The following is a 17,621-nucleotide window of genomic DNA, read 5'->3' on the forward strand; positions in this document are numbered from 1 at the left end:
AAAGCAAGATTACTCATGGAGGAAAGCAGAAAGAAACTTCAGAAAAATGGAGGAAAGGCTTATGACACTGGAAAACATGAGGAGGATGAAGCTCATGCCATGGCTGTGAAACAGAAACGATTTATCAAGAAAGAAGATGTGGGACGAGAAAACAGTATAGTTGCTACAATTGTGGTAAACAGGGACATGTATCTAAATATTGTCGCAGTATGCAAAAGTGCTTCAATTGCGTTAAGTTGAGACATTATTCTAAAGTATATAAAACAATAAAGAGTGACAAATCATCATAGGAGAGTAAATCAGTGAATGTGAGTGGAAAAGTGGTAAGCTCAGAAATTATACATGTAGTAGATAAAGCAATGAGCATGAAAGTTTTTGTAGGAACTGAGAAAATTAGAGACTGACTGTTCGATTCATGTGCATCCCATCATATGTGCCCAACAGAGGAAATGTTTATAGACATGTCAACAAATGTGACTGGGAATGTAGAAATAGGAGGTAACAGTAAGCTGGATATTAGAGGTGAAAGTAAAGATGTCAACAGAATGGACAATTACAGGTGTATTGTATGTGAAAATCTTGGGTGTGTTGGTAAGTTAACCAGCAAAGGTTTCAAAGTAGGATTTTCAGGAGAGAAAGCAGCAGAATGGAGATGAAACATTGTTTATTGCAAACAGGAGGAATGATGTATATGTAGTACAGATAGAGGGAAGAAATGATATTGTAGCCTTGAGTGATTGTGACCAAATTATAGATCAAGAATGTAATAATAATGTAGCATATAAATGTTTTGGGCAGGTTAGGTTGTGGCACGAGATAGATGGACATGTACATTCTGAAGCTTTGTTAAAATTGCCTATGTCAGAACCTATTTATTTATTTAGCGTATGATGAATACAATATTATATACAATATATACAACTACCATCCCAAGTTCCATGTCAAAAGTTGAGAGCCAGGAAAGAGCTTCACTTTAGACACAGTGTAAGTCCTTTATAGAGCCTCTGTAAGCACACAAAGGACACACAAATGCAATGTGATCCACTGCCTGCTCCTCTTCTCCGTGATGTCCTCCATCCCCATTTGAAGAGAGTGGCTCCACATCTACCTTGGCCGGTCCTAATTCGGTTTAGCGTCCTTCACTGCCGTCTGGGAAGGGAAAAAACCATCTGGGCAGTTGCAGGCATTCTCAATGATATGGTGATGTGGTAACGAGGATTGCTGTTGCCATTATTCTTTTCAGGCGTCCGATACATTATAGGAGGTGTCCTGTAGAATCGGAGCCTCCGTGGCTCAGACAGCAGCACGTCGGCCTCTCACCGCTGGATACTGTGGTTCAAATCCCGGTCGTTCCACGTGAGATTTGTGCTGGACAAAGCGGAGGTGGGACAGGTTTTTCTCTGGGTACTCCGGTTTTCCCTGTCATCTTTCATTCCAGCAACACTCTCCATTATCATTTCATAGCATCTGAAAAATGAAAACCCACAATCTGTTTTCCAGTCAGGGATGTAATGAATGAAACATATATAGGCCGTTATTACAATGGGGTCGCCACTACCAAAGTGATTTATTAATGACTGATAGATGCTATGAAATGATCATGGAGAGTGTTGCTGGAATGAAAGATGACAGGGAAAACCGGAGTACCTGGAGAAAAACCTGTCCCGCCTCCACTTTGTCCAGCACAAACCTCACATGGAGTGACCGGGATCTGAACCACGGTATCCAGCGATGACAGGCCGACGCGCTGCCATCTGAGCCATGGAGGCTTTTTTCATAGCATCTATGAGTCATTAATAAATCACTTTGGGAGTGGCGACCCCATCATACTAATAGCCTATATCTGCTTCATTCATTCCATCCCTGACCCGGTCAATGACTGGAAAACAGGTTGTAGGTTTTCATTTTCCTGTAGATTCATTGCAGTACACCAAGAAGGGTGTCTGGATTGCAGTCGTTTAGCTGGAGAAGTTGCTATGTCAGAATGGATAGGGAGGTGAGGATTCTTTTCAATTTTCTCCCATAAGTTAAGCAGTGACTGTAAATCTTCTTAGGGATGGAGGTGGTATGTGGCTTAGGGTGGGAAGCCAGTGTGTGTTAGTTGGCCGGATGTATCCTGTAATGATACGCACTGCTTGGTTCAGCTGGGTATCTACTAATCCAGTGTGAGCCATGTAGAGCAGCAATATTCAGCGACGGAATAAGAAAGTGCAAGAGCAGTGGATCTCAGAATTTGAGCATTAGCACCCCAGGATGTACCTGCCAGGTTTTGAAGGATGTTATTCCTGGTCTTGAACTTGACTGACACATTATAGAGGTGATTCTTGTAGATCAAGGACCTGTCCAGGGTGACTCCCAGGTATTTTGGTTTACTACAATACTATAGATTCTCTCTTCTGATATGTTAGAACTGGAAGGAAGTAATGATATTAATACTTTTCTATATGCATTCAGGGGAAACTAAGTAACAAGGGAGCATAAGGGAGAAAAAACACTTGATGTTGTGCACACTGATGTAGTTGGAAATATTAGTCCACCATCACTTGGGAAAGCTCAATATGTTGTAACTATGATTGATGAATACTGATGTGGCTGTGTGTATGTGAAAAATAAGGATGAAGTGTTGGAGGTGTTTCATAGGTATCAGGCAAAGGTAGAAAAGTCACATGGTGTAATAACTAATGTAGTACAATCTGTACTACACATGTAGCGGGTTTCAAGCACAATTGCAAAAATAGGGTATTACTTATAGGAGGTCTGTACCGTACACTCCACAACAAAATGGATTAGCAGAGAGGCAGAATAGAACTATGTTTGATACTGCTGGATGTCTATTGATACAGTTTAGGCTACCAAAGGAATTTTGGGGAGAAGCGGTAATGACTGCAGTCTATTTAAGAAACTAGCACACACATATAAGCAATATCGAGAACAAAGAGAGAAGACAGCAGACTTGTTCACAAAGAATTTATCAAACAAGAAGCTTAAGAGTTTCTGTAGGCTTATAGGATTGCAATGAAGGGATAATTGAAGTGTAGTCCTTTTTTTATTTTTATTTTTTGAGAATAAGGGGGAGTGTTGGAATGCTGTGATTTTCTCATAAAAATAAATAATATTATATATATATATATATATCTTGTGTTAGTTGTAAGATATATACATGAAGTTTATGTGTTGGTAACTCAGGTGTATTATTCCTTGAAGAAATTGAGTCAATTTATCTACCTTGTTTTATTATTCTTTGAACTGCTAGCTGTGTGTGATTTGTAGTTGTGGGCAACAGTTCGCAATAAAGATGTGTGTGTTGAAGCTGGTGTTTTTGTAGTAAAATTTGTTTGCCTGAACTGGTGTTAAGAGCTAAAAATGAAGAGATGTCAACACGGGCAATGTAAACAAAGGAATAGATAGCGAGAGGAGGGAAGGGGGAGGGGTAGGGGAGGGGTGGAGGGGAAGGGAGAAGAAGACAAGGGGTGTCTAAGGTGGGGCTGAAGGACGTGGAAAGAAAGACTGCTGCTGAGAGGTGAATTTAAAGAGATTATAAAAGAAAGAATTCTTTTTACCTGAGACATAATTACTAAAGATAGCAATTAAAAGGTTAAAAAAATGTTTGATTTCTCTGAAATTTCATTTAGATTGAAGTTAGGATTGAAAAACTGTTCCAGATGGATAAAGAAATTTTCTGTAATATTGAGCAAGGGGCCTTTTGGTATAACTTAGTTCACAAGAATCACCGCGGATGGAAGCGATGTTTTTTGTCCCACATGCGCAGCAGCCATGCTTACCCTCCACACACACACGTCAGATGACCATGGTATATGGAACATGTACAGTAGTTTGTTAGCATTTTATTATGAATTGTCTTCACTTACTTTAATCTAAAATGTCAAAATATGTTTCATAACTAAAAAATTATATTTTAATTATTTTCCAAAACTACCTTTCTCCCTTTTGTTCTGGTTCTAATGCATTCCCATCTCAAGGTTTGACTCACCCCAAGAAAGCTCCTGTGATGTAGAGCAGCGAGATGTCTCCGAGGTTCAGAGTGAACGTGAAGCCCACCATCCCCACGAGAGCCATCAGGTACACCACCAGCGTAGTCTCTCTGAAATCAGCAGCTCGAGTCAGTCCCGTGAAAAATAAGCCAGGAGGTAGGTTCATGTATGACATGTGGGACTTCCACAGCTGATGTCAAGTGACAAGCTCTGATGTTAGACTGTACAGTGCTAACAAGGAAAGTTTAGTATATTCTGTCTTAGTACACTTGTACATACATTATTCATTAACAGTACACACACACAAATTCCATCAAGCACCCAGCTATGTAAAAGCAACAGAAAGCACAAAGTTATTAATGTGTGATTTTGAATACAAAATTATTGTTAATTGTTGGACAAATTAGTACCGTGTAAGCCACCTTGAGCCCCGAGGCAAACTTGAACATGAGAAGACATACTCAGCACTAAGAAATTACAGATTATGAATCTCATAATAATTTTGTACAATTTTGTAAGGAGGATATCACCTTGTTTTGGGACAGAATAACCCACTCTGGGATTGCAGCTTCAGTCTGTTGCTGGATGTTAGCAGGAGAATTGGGCTGAAAACGTAGTAGAATGCCCAGTAAAGAGGTTGGTGTTCACAGTGGAGCGGAGAGCGCCAAAAATCTTCGCAGTCAGGCGAGTTGTTTGAATGGACTTAATTACGAAAATGTCATGTCCATGTTCTATTCCTCTTCAGTTTTGCTGATTTACAGTCGTCAGTTGTTTAGGGCAAGTCAGAGTATGAAATTGTGAAATACATTCCTATGTTTCCTCGAGCATATATCTGTCAGTGACAAAACATTCTGGTGAGAAAGATTATCCGAGAAGCCTGAATGTGTCTCCACACACACGGCCTCTCAGTACAAAATGATTACAGAAATAAACAATCATAAGTATCATTTAAATGTTCATCATCATCTTCATTTCCCGTTTCCAGCTTTCCGGGTCGGGTTGTGAATCAAGACCTCCATTGTTGCCTGTCTCTCCACCACTCTTCTCCTTTTTTAAGTACATCTTCTCTATGCACTCCCACACAATCTGTCCACCCCTTTTGGGGTCTTTCTCGTTGTCTCTTTCTTGTTAACTTCTCTGAAAAAGCTTTTTTTGGCACTCTCTCTTCACCCATTCTCATCATATGCCCATACCACTTTAGCTTTGTTGTTTCTACCCTGTCTTGAAGTTTCAAGATTCCCATCCTTTTCCTCATCCCTTCATTTCTAATTCTATCCTTTCTGGTCTTGCCTTCGATACCTCTTAGGAATTTCTTCTCCACTGCCTGTATTCGACTCTCCTCTCATTTTGTTGTATTCCACGATCCAGCTGCATATGTTAGTATGACTGCATAATAGGTTACATTTCTTCGGGACATCTTGGTTCCACAAAATATCCCTTACACTCTGGTAGCAGCTCTTTGCTTGTTGTATTCTTTTTTCCAATTTCCTCGGTTATCCTTCCATCTTCTGTGATCACACTTCCCAAGTACTTGAAACTTTTAACCACTTCCAGAATTTTAGCATTCAGTTTTATCTTTCCTCTTCCTTCATTCTTTCCCCTTGTCATCACTTTGTGCTTACTTTCATCCCAAATTTTTCTACCTGTCGATTCCATACATCTACTTGTTTTTGCACTTCCGTTTCATCATCACCACCCCATATCACTATATCATCTGCAAACAACATGGCTTTTGTTGCCTGTCTTCCCAATCTCTGTTTAATGTTCTAATGTTCTTATGAATTTCATCTATAACTGTGATGAATAGTATGAGGAATAGTACACTTCCCTGTCGGAGGCCAGTTTCAACTTTAAACCGTTTTGTTTTTCCTATACGAGTCTTCACACTACAAACACAATTTTTGTACATAGCTTTTATCATTTGCACTTCCACTCTGTTAACTTGTTTTTTCCTTAATGTGTCCCATACCAACTGTCTCAAGCCTTCTCAATGTCAATAAATGTCATCACTATGTCTTTTCCAGACTCCCATCTTTTCTCCATCATAATTATGTCAAACTTTATCTGTCTTTCCAAAACCATACTGTTCTTCTTCCATTTTTCCTTCTAGCTTCCTCCTCAGTCTTCCAATACTCTCTCAAATATCTTAGCTACATGTGCAATAAGGATGATCCCTCTGTAGTTACTGCATTCCTTTTTATCACCTTTTTTAAATATCAGGATAATTAAACCCTTTCCCCACTCTTCTGGTATCTCTTTCTTCCTCCAGATTATTCTAAATGTTATTCAGGCTATAGCCACTGTAGCCCTATTGGTCCTGTTGCTTTTTCATTTCCGTAGTTGGGTGTACTATATACCTATTCTGACGTATCCAGCCGAGACTTGGGTTATGAGGCAGAGAGCCGTGAATAGAATACAGGCAAGTGAAATGAAATTTCTGAGAAGCAGGATAGGAGTGACAAGATGGGATAAGATGAGAAGTGAGAAGGTTCAAGATAAGAGCCACTACAAATAGGATAGAAGCATCTAGACTTAGATGGTATGGACACATGAAGAGGATGACAGAGGAAAGGATACCAAGGAGGATGTACGAAATGAAGATGGCCAAGAGGAAGACCAAGAGAGAGGTGGATAAAAGGAATGGAAGAGTGTGTACAGAGAAGAGGTGAGGACTAGGAAGAAGTGGTGGGAAGACAAGAGGAGATGGAGAGGCAGACCTGGCCAACAGCTGGAAACTGCAGATGATGATGATGATGATGATGATGATGATGAGTTACCTCATCCACTCCTGCTGCTTTACTGCTCCTCATCTTTTGTATGGATTTCTCTATTTCTAACATTGATATCACCTTTTCTTGTTCTTCTTCTTTCCCCATTGTTTCTTCTTGCTCCTTCTCATCTACCAGTTCATTGTATTTAATATTTAGCAATTCTGAGAAGTATTCTTCCCATCTTTTTAGTATGTCATCTCTTTGCATCAATATCTGCCCTGTTTCAGTTTTTACAAATTGTGTTACTTCCCTATTTTGTAAACTATTCTTCACCAAACCATACAAAGCCTTTTTACTTCCCTTTGTATCCTCCTGTAAAGTTTCTGCGAAACTTTCCCAGCTCTTCCATTTCTCTTCTTGTACTATTTTCTTTAGGCTTCTTTATATTTCTGCCAATTCTCTGTACTATTGCTGCCTATCCACTTCCTCCAAGCCATTTGTTTCTCTTTAACTGCTTCCTTTACCCTGCTATTCCACCAAGGAGTCTCCTTTTCCTTTTCCTTCCCTGATAGTCTTCCACAGGTGTTTACTGCACACTTTACAAATCCATTTCTGAAACATGCCCATTCCTCTTCCACACTGTTCACGTCATCTTTGGGAATTTCTTTCTTCAGATCCTCTTGAAACTTTTCCCTCATTTCTTTCTCTTTTATCTTCCATCCCATTATTTTTCTTTCCCTTTTTTCTATTAACTTCGTTATTTTACCAAGTCTTAATTTGGCTACCACAACTTTATGGTCTCCTTTGAAATCTGCTCTTGGCATTGCTGTCATATCTTCCAGTTGTGTACGTTTCTCCTTCTACACCAGAACAAAATCAATTATTGTCTTTATCTTTCTATCTCCCCAACCATATCTATTTATTTTTTGTGAGTTCTTTTTTCTAAACCACATATTGTCAACAATTAATCCATTCCTTCTACAAAAATCTATTACCAAATCTCCTTCTTCATCTTGGTTTCCATAATTATAGGGGCCAATTATCTCTTCTTTTCCCTGTCTGTCTGTTCCAACATGTGCAATCATGTCTCCCATTTTTATAACCTCTTTGTCTTCAATACAACTTTCCAGTTCTTCTAGAAACTCTTCTAAACATTCATCTGCATTCCCCGATTGGGGTGCACAAACCTGTACAAAATCCTTGATTCCACTCGCAAGTCCAACTTTAATTATCCTGTAACTGATCTGGTCAATTTTGTCCACAAATTGCGGTAGGCCTTCTTTCAATATAACACCAACACTATTTGTTACCATCTTTCCTCCACTCCAAAATAATCTATACCCTTTCTTCAATTCTTTTTGACCTTTCCCCTTCCATTTTGTCTCACTTATTCCCATCATTGCTATGTCTTTCTTCTCCATATACTGTATCAGTTCTTCTACCTTGCCATTCAAAGCCATGACATTGATGATACCGATTCTTGTGATGTCTGGTAGCCCTCTTCTCACAGCTCCCCCAGAGCACCGGGAACTGCGCGTCACTTCAGAGTGACGCCCTAGTGTTTTACAAGGTCTTGATTCACTTGCACTCATTTTGTAGGCTGTTTGTACGATGGGTTTGCTACTCCCAAAGGCATTTTATTACCTTCTGCCAGGCTCAAATTAGGCTGCCCCTAACATGGAGTCGGATGCTTTTTGTAGCCGCTCCTCTGGAGTACAGATGCTACGGGTTTGCCCCTTCCGCCATCTCCACCGTAACGAAGTCCATCTTCTCCACCGTAGATTCCGTTGAGGTCTTCACCCATAACCCAGGGCAAGGGTCCTCCATATTTATGACCTCTGGAGAGAGGGTTTTTCAGTATCTTAAAGCCTCCAATAATTGGGCTACCTGTTGATCCGCAGGTTGTACTGGGTACTTTTGATGATGATGATGATGATGCTTGTTGTTTAAAGGGGCCTAACATCGAAGGTCATCGGCCCCTAATGGAATGAGATGGACGAAATGACATATGATAGTTAAAATTTAAAACGTAGCCACTGATTAGAGTTTTAAAAATTGCGATGAAAAATGAGTATGAAATTAAAACAATCAGTGGATCTAATTCGCAATGCCTTATTTTGGAATAAAATAAGAAAAAGTACAGGAGATAATGGAATAAGGCATTGCCTGCTAGTACAGATATATATACATACTTTACAGTAGACGTAAAAAGAACACATTAAAATACGCAACACAAACTAAAATGAAGTCAATAGGATAAGAGCGTAATTGACACAAAGATACAAGCACAAAGGACATCATTACATACGATAAAACAGACCACTATCCCTCATAAAGCGGATGACGAGGTCTGCTGACTGCACGTCATCACGCAGGATAAGGGAGATGGTATCCGGGAGGTTAAGACTACGGCGAAGATCAACCAGGTCCGTACACTCCGTAAGCATGTGTACCACGGTAAGATGGTCACCGCAGGTACACACCGGAGGAGGTTCTCCTTTCAAAAGATGCGAGTGAGTCACGATACCATGGCCGACCCGAAGACGACATAATACCACGGCTTCCCGCCGCGAAGCCCGAAGGGAAGTCTTCCATACCTTCGTCGTTCCTTTTATCGCTCTCAACTTATTGGGAGGTGGAATGGCCTGCCACTCCATCTCCCAATGGGACATAACATGATGTCGCAGCTGGGAGCGAATATCAGTTGCTGGAACCTTGAAAGGCAACGGGGGCAGTGTAACTGCCTCCTTGGCAGCCTGATCTGCTAACTCGTTTCCCTCTATGCCCATGTGGCTTGGGAGCCACAGAAACGCGATTCTGGTGCCGGCATCCCAACACCCGGCCAGCAGGTCCTGGATCCGCTGCACCAGAGGGTGTTGAGGGAAAGAGGTATCAATAGACTGAAGCGAACTCAAGGAGTCAGTACACACAAGAAAGTGTCGGCGCTCATTGTATAGTGCGTACCGCAGAGCTCTGCAGATAGCATAGAGCTCTGCCGTGTACACACTACAGGTTTCCGGGAGAGCAAAAAGAAACCGATCATTGTCGACAACGAACGCACAGCCCACCTTCGTATCTGTCCTTGAACCATCCGTGTAGACGACGACTGAACCTGGATAGCGGCCAACAACGGACATGAAGAGCCTCCGATAAATCGAAGGGTCCGTGTTTTCCTTCGGGCCAGTGTGTAGTTCCAGGATTATTTCAGGACGTCGAACTACACACGGAGGTGCCCCACTCGGTTGTCTGACAAGGCATGGAACCGAAGGTACGTTAAACAACCTGTAACTGCTCTCCAAGCGTATTCTAACCGGCCGCGTAGATCGAGGACGAGCAGCGTACAGAAAATGGTTGCCATTGTTGAATACGCAAGGATAGCTGGGATGAAGTGGCATTTGTCGCAAATGAGCAGCATACGAAAGAAGCATTTGCTGGCACCTCAGGTGTAAAGGCGGCACACCAGACTCAGCGAGCAGGCTAGCGATGGGGCTTGTACGAAAAGCTCCCGTCGCCAACCTAACCCCGGCGTGGTGGATGCTGTTCAGCTTCGCAAGAACGCTTGGTCTTGCGGAGCCATATGCTGCACTGCCGTAGTCTAACCTAGATAAAACGTGTGCCCTTTAGAATCGTAGGAGCACCGCTCGGTCAGCTCCCCAATTAGTGCTGCTAAGAAATTTCAAGAGATTTAGCCTCTTGGTGCATTGCACTTCTAGCTCCCGCACGTGTGGCTCCCACGATAATTTACTGTCGAAAAGGAGCCCAAGAAATCGGTAAGTGTCAACCACGGGAAGAGCGACATTTCCTAGATAAAGTTCAGGATCTGGGTGTAGAGTACGTTGACGGCAAAAGTGGACAACGGAGGTCTTTGCAGTAGAAAACCGAAAACCACGTTCAAAGGTCCACTGCTCCACCTTCCGGATAGCTTGCTGTAATTGTCGCTCTGCGACTGCCATACTGTGCGAGCTATAGTGAAGAGCAAAATCGTCCACATATAGCGACGGTATTACTGCTGAACCACCAGCAGCAACAATACCGTTTATGGCAATCGCGAACAGAGTGACACTAAGAACCGATCCCTGTGGGACTCCATTTTCTTGAACGTGGTATTGCGAATATGTCCTCCCTACTCGGACACGGAATAGACGGAGGGACAAAAAATTCGCAATGAAAACCGGCAAGTTACCTTGGAATTTCCATTGATGCAGGACTGAAAGGATATCATATCGCCATGTGGTGTCGTAGGCCTTTTCTAAGTCAAAGAAAACAGCTACCAAATGCTGTTTGCGGAGAAACGCATCCTGGATAGAGCTCTCGAGGTGTACCAAGTGGTCAGTGGTGGATCGAGCGGCTCGGAAACCACACTGGTACTCGGACAAGAGTCCTTGTTTCTCCAGACACCACACAAGGCGGCGATTTACCATCCTCTCAAAAAGCTTACACAGGCAGCTGGTAAGACAAATAGGTCTATAACTTCCTGCATATTTAGGATCTTTGGCAGGCTTGAGGACAGGAATGACAATGCCCTCTCGCCACTGAGACGGATAGTCACCCTCCATCCAGATTCGGTTGAACACACGAAGGAGATAGAGAAGACTGTCCTCACTAAGGTGTTTCAACATCTGGTTATGGATATTGTCTGGTCCAGGAGACGTGTCCTTGCAAAGCGCTAATGCGCTACGGAGTTCCCACTCCGTAAAGGGCACGTTATAGTCCTCTGAAGCCTGAGTGGCAAAACTGAGATGACGACGTTCTGCCTCCCGCTTCAGAGGTAGGAAGTCACGATGGTAATTCCCGGAGCCAGACACGTCCGCGAAATGGCGAGCAAGATGGTTAGCAATCGAGAGTGGTTCAGTGACGATATTGCCTGCAATGGAAATTCCCGGTACCGAAGATGATCCATGAATACCCGAAATACGCCGAAGTTTAGTCCACACTTGAGATGATGGAGTGTGTGACGTCATAGACGACACATATCTCTCCCATGAAGCCTTCTTACTTTGGCGAATAAGAACCCGCGCCTTAGCGCGGAATTTCTTAAATGTTACCAAGTTGGCCGCAGTAGGCTGTCTACGGTAACGTTTATGAGCACGACGGCGTTCTTTGATAGCTGCTGCTATTGCCTCGTTCCACCAAGGAACGAGTTTTCGGCGAGGAGTCCCCGAGAAGAATGGAATGGACTCCTCAGCAGCAGCAAGAATAACTCGGGTGACATAAGTTATTTCCTCGCCGACGGTCCGCCTGATATCATCGTTAAAGACAGCTAGTGATGTGTACTTTGGCCAATCAGCATGTTTAAGAATCCATCGAGGGGGAGCCTCGACGGATTTTTGGTTCATCAAAGTAAGAATGATGGGAAAATGGTCACTGTCACAAAGATCGTCGTGTGTGTTCCACCGAAACAGCGGAACCAACGTTCGGCTGCATAGACTTACGTCTATGCGAGAATATGTGCCGTAACGTACACTGAAGTGTGTTGGTTCCCCTGTGTTCAAAATACATAAATCCAGGTCTGTTACCAATGTTTCCAGCTCTCTTCCCCGGGGGCAAGGCGTCTCAGAGCCCCATATGGGGTGATGGGCGTTAAAATCGCCCAACAAGAGGAAGGGAGGTGGAAGCTGATCCAGAAGATCAGTGACATCATTAATATTAAGAGGTAGCCCTGGCGGAAAATAGACATTACACACTGTTGTTATGACAGGCAGCGGAACGCGAACAGCTACAGCCTCCAGCAGGGTTCTTAGTGGAACCTCCTCGCTGTAGGTATCAGAACGGACAAAAATGCCAACGCCACCGGACGCCCGGTGAGCATAATGTCATTCTGTCGAGTATAGTCGAAAATTTCGCAATACCGTATGATGATCTGGTCGGAAGTTTGTTTCCTGAATACAGACTATACTCGCCGAATACTCGCTAATGAGCTGGCGCAACTCAGCAAGATGCCTATCATAACCGTTACAATTCCATTGTAACAGTGCCATATTGTAAGTGTGGACTTCTGAGGATTAGGATAGGAGCAACGGAATGCTACCTAACCTAACCTACACTCACATCCCCATCCGAAGATGGAGATTCGTGCTCCATGTGCAGCTCCTCGTCATCAGACGAGGTGATGCAGGCCTTCAACTTCTTCGACGTAGTCCGGGTGCGGGGTTTCTGCCCACGAGGGGAGCGCGCAGGTTTCCCCGAAGGAAGACCTGCTGACGCAGAATCAGGCCCTCCAGGTGGAGGGCGTGACAACCCATTTGTAGGAGATTTGGAAGAGCGCCTATTAAGGGCGCTCTTCTTCCCCGCTGTCGATTCTTGTTTAGAGTAAATTAACCGTAAAATGTGACGAAAAGTGCGGAAAATGTCGAAAATTAGTGAAAAATGGAATGTTGTGTGATTCATGTGATCGATGGTGGCATTATAAGTGTGGAAATTGCCCTAGAGACGTAAAAACTAATGAAAATGTTGACTGGATTTGTGAGCAGTGTGTTCGGAATGTTGTTGGGGACGGCGTTGACGAAGCACCGAAAACAGTCGATGAGGAATATAAAAGTGCATTAGAAATTATAAACATTCTAAAAAAGGACAATGAGACTCTTAAAGTTGAAAATCAAGAATTAAAAGAAAGACTGCGATCGCTAGAATTTGGGACTGACCATTCTTCGAGTGATATACCGGTACAAGTAACAAACTCGAGCACGTGGTGTCAAGTAGTTCGTGGATGGCCGGCTAAGAAGAAATCTACAACTGAATTTCCGGAAATAAACATTAGAAATAGGTTTTCTGCCCTAAATAATTTAATCCTGGAAGAAAGTGATCGCGCGCGTGAAACCAAATCATCGCGATCCGTTGCCGTGCCGAGTTTGAAATTTAGGCCTAGAATTCAGATTCAAGACCCAGTTAGGCCTAAATCAGCGAAGGTAGCTGTGTTTGGTGATAGCCAAGGAAGGGGAATTGCGGGAGTGATTAACGACGAGAATATAGCAGCAACCGGAGAAATATATCCAGGAGCTTCTATCAGCAGGGTTGTGGAAAACGTAGAAGCAGCAACTAGGAACTTCGGGAGCGGCGATGCAGTGCTTATCATCGGTGGGACGAACGACGTAGCTCGCGACGACGCCAAGAATGTAAGATCACAACTTAAACATACACTAGGGAAGCTGACCCACACTAACGTTTTTGTAGTGAACGTGCCCCACAGGCATGATTTGAGTAGAGATTCGTGTGTGAACATTGAAGTGGACAAGGTCAATACAGATATTGTTAAAATTTGTAAACATTTTCGGAATACTCAGGTTATTGAATGCAGCAGTTTTGAGAGATACTGTTATACAAAACATGGCCTCCATCTAAACAATTCAGGTAAACGAAAGATAGGAAATATTGTTCTAGATTTTATTAATCTTAAGATATGTACTGTAAAACAGGCAACTCCCTTGAGTTATAATACTGACCAGGAAAACTAGCAGAAAGAGCCAGCTATACATCAAGCTGGCTCAGTCAACTAGAAAAAGAAACTCAGGATAGTAAGGAATTTCAAGTTACCCAATTGCAACAGTCAAGTTTTAGGGAGGAAGGGGGTCTGAGATTGCTCTTGGTAAACTGTCAAAGTGTAGTAAATAAACAATTAAAATTCGGTACATTGATGGAATCTTATGAGACTGATGTGGTGATAGGAGTGGAATCGTGGTTGAAAGAAGGGGTGGGTAATAGAGAAGTATTTCCAGAAGGGTACACAGTCTATCGTAGAGACCGAGGAGATAAAAAGGGAGGGGGGGTGTTTATTCTGGTGAAGGAAACTTACTGTTCACATGAATGGTTTACCGATGAAAGGGATGAAATATTAGGGATAAAATTAGTTTGTGATAATATGAAGGAGGTGGGAATTATAGGAACATACAGGCCTGGAAGAGAGGAAAGAGACATGGAAATCTTTGAAAAAATAATAGATTATACTCATAAAAACAATAATAATGATATGGTAATAATTGGGGGAGATCTAAATTTGCCTGAAGTTGAATGGAAAGGAGCTGCAAGTGAAGCCCATGAACAGAAACTGGCAAATAAGTTAATTTGGGAGGGAGGATTTACACAAGTAGTACAAGAACCGACTCGTCTCAATAACTTACTAGATGTATTCTTGGTTAAACCATGGGAAATTGTTGATAAAACTGAGGTAATTGAAGGAATAGGAGACCATAAGGCTGTAATAATGGATGTAGGACTCGTACCAAAAAGACTTAATAAGAGGGTTACACAAGACAAGAAATTGTACAGAAAAACTAAAGTTGATGAATTTGGGACTTACCTTAACTCACAATTCAGTTGTTGGATAAGTGAAGGGAGTAACGTGGATACACTTTGGGCTAAATTTAAAGGAATTATTTGGGAAGGAGAGAAGAGATTTGTACCTGTTAAGAAGGGTAAAATGACCTCAGACCCTGTTTATTATACAAGGGAAATAAGAAAATTAAAAAGAAAATGTAGAATAGTAAACAGGAAAATCAAAGAGGGTAGGGAGAGTAGAGAAACTAGAAAACAGCTAATGAGGGAACTGAATAGAGTGAAAAAGGAAGCAAAAGAGAATTATATGAATGGCATACTTCAAGAGGGTAATGACCACAAAGGGAAATGGAAAAAGCTGTGTTCATATATCAGGAATCAAAAAGGAAAAGGAATCCAAATTCCTACAATGGTGGGAGAAGGGGGTGAACACTATTTAACAGATACTGAGAAAGCAAACCTCTTTAGTAGGGAATTTAGAGATTCAGTAGATGATTGTCAAGAGTTGGAAACCGAAACAGAAGATAGAGAGGGAGAGAGACAGAGGGAAACAAGAAGCTTCTCATTCACAAACGAAGATATTTTCAGAGAAATCCAACTGCTTCAGCAAGGAAAAGCAGCAGGGAGTGATCAAATTACTGGGGAGGTATTAAAGACAATGGGGTGGTACATAGTGCCTTATTTAAAATTTCTCTTTGACTATGTCATAAATAATAGTGTAATACCAAAGGAATGGAAGGAATCTATAATAATACCAATTTATAAAGGAAAGGGTGATAAAAGGAAACCAGAGAACTACAGACCAATCAGCCTGACCAGTATAGTTTGTAAAATTCTGGAGAGTTTAATATCGAAGTACATCAGAGGGATATGTGATGATAAAAATTGGTTCATGAGGAGCCAGTATGGATTTAGAAAGAAATTTTCTTGTGAGGCACAACTGGTGGGATTTCAGCAGGACATATCAGATCAGTTGGATTCAGGAGGCCAGTTAGATTGCATAGCCATAGATCTTTCCAAAGCCTTTGATAGAGTGGAACATGGAATATTATTAAAGAAATTGGAGGGAATAGGATTGGACGTAAGGGTTACACGTTGGATAAAAGCATTTCTAAATTCAAGGGTTCAGAAAGTCAAAGTAGGAAATAATGTATCTCAGGAAGAGAAAGTTTGGAAGGGAATTGCACAGGGTAGTATAATCGGTCCGTTACTTTTCTTAATATACGCAAATGATTTAGGGAACAATATAACATCAAAAATAAGATTGTATGCAGATGACATAATTGTTTATAGAGAAATAAACAACATTGAGGATTGTTCAGAATTACAAAGGGACCTTGAAAGTATCCAACAATGGGTTGAAGAAAATAATATGAAGGTTAATGGAGGCAAATCAACTGTTACAACTTTTACAAACAGGAGCTTTAAAACTGAATTTGAATATACTTTGGATGAGGTAGTTATCCCAAAAGATGGCAAGTGCAAATACTTAGGTGTGAGATTTGAAAGTAATTTGCACTGGAAGGGTCATATTGATGACATTGTTGGGAAAGCATACAAATCATTACATGTCATAATGAGGCTACTTAAAGGATGCAACAAAGAATTAAAAGAAAAAAGTTACTTGAGTATGGTTCGTCCATTATTGGAATATGCAAACAGTGTTTGGGATCCTCACCAAGAATACCTAATAAAAGAAATAGATAGTGTGCAGAGGAAAGCAGCAAGATTTGTAACAGGGGATTTCAGGAGAAAGAGTAGTGTATCAGAAATGTTAAAGGAACTTGGGTGGGAAACTTTAAGTAAGAGAAGGGAGAAAACTAGACTTACAGGATTATATAGAGCCTATACAGGAGAAGAAGCATGGGGAGATATCCGTGAGAGGCTTCAGTTGGAAAATAATTATATCGGCAGGACTGACCACAAATATAAAATTAGAAGGAATTTTAGCAGAAGCGATTGGGGTAAATTTTCATTCATTGGGAAGGGTGTGAAGGAGTGGAACAGTTTACCAGGGGTAGTGTTTGATCCTTTTCCAAAATCTGTACAGATATTCAAGAAGAGAATAAACAGCAACAGAGAAAATAAATGAAATGTTAGAGGGCGTTCGACCAGTGCAGGTTATTGTATATAAAAAAATGTGTGTGAATAAATTAATTCCATCCCCTGGTCTAAGGAGTTTGGACAGCCAAAGTAGGGGACTGCCTGTAGGGGTGAAGTACAGTGGGGACTTCGAGGGCCCTGGGACCGCTACGGTAGCTGTGAAGGCCCTTCAGGAACTCTGAAAAGTGGTGGCAAAAGGGGCTCTGGTTAAGACGCAGCAGGTCGTTATGCTACTTAGGATCCAGAACGGGTAAAAAAAAAGTAAATAAATAAATGCAATGTAAATATTGATGTTATACCAGTTGTATAGTATCATTTGAAGTAATTCCACATACTGTATATCAGTTGACTATATTTGTAAGTAGGACAGGATATATTATAAGTAGAATTTTGTAAACAATATAAATTTATTAAGGATGAGCTGTGTGTTTAATAGAAAACATTGTTAGCGTAAATTGTATAATATTGTATTATAGGAAAAATTTTCTTCTCTTAATTTAATATTTAGGGCTTGACAATAATGTATTTTAGTGTACCATTTGCCACC

At 41.5% G+C, this 17,621-nt stretch overlaps 1 protein-coding gene across 6 annotated transcripts in view; it reads right to left on the reverse strand.

Annotated features, from left to right (window-relative positions):
* The window catches only part of LOC136883455 (heme transporter FLVCR2), a 475,112-nt gene that overhangs the window by 63,174 nt on the left and 394,317 nt on the right, over positions 1 to 17,621 (reverse strand). For 5 of the 6 annotated variants that reach the window (XM_067155765.2, XM_067155762.2, XM_067155764.2 and 2 more), the window contains exon 7: positions 3,992 to 4,102. The exons of the other annotated variant lie outside the window; for it this stretch is intronic. In XM_067155765.2, coding sequence (XP_067011866.2) covers positions 3,992 to 4,102 — 111 coding nt within the window. The remainder of the gene's footprint in view (positions 1 to 3,991; positions 4,103 to 17,621) is intronic. 6 annotated transcript variants of the gene reach the window in all.

This window comes from Anabrus simplex, chromosome 11 (genome assembly GCF_040414725.1).
Source record: "Anabrus simplex isolate iqAnaSimp1 chromosome 11, ASM4041472v1, whole genome shotgun sequence".
Lineage (NCBI taxonomy): Eukaryota > Metazoa > Arthropoda > Insecta > Orthoptera > Tettigoniidae > Anabrus > Anabrus simplex.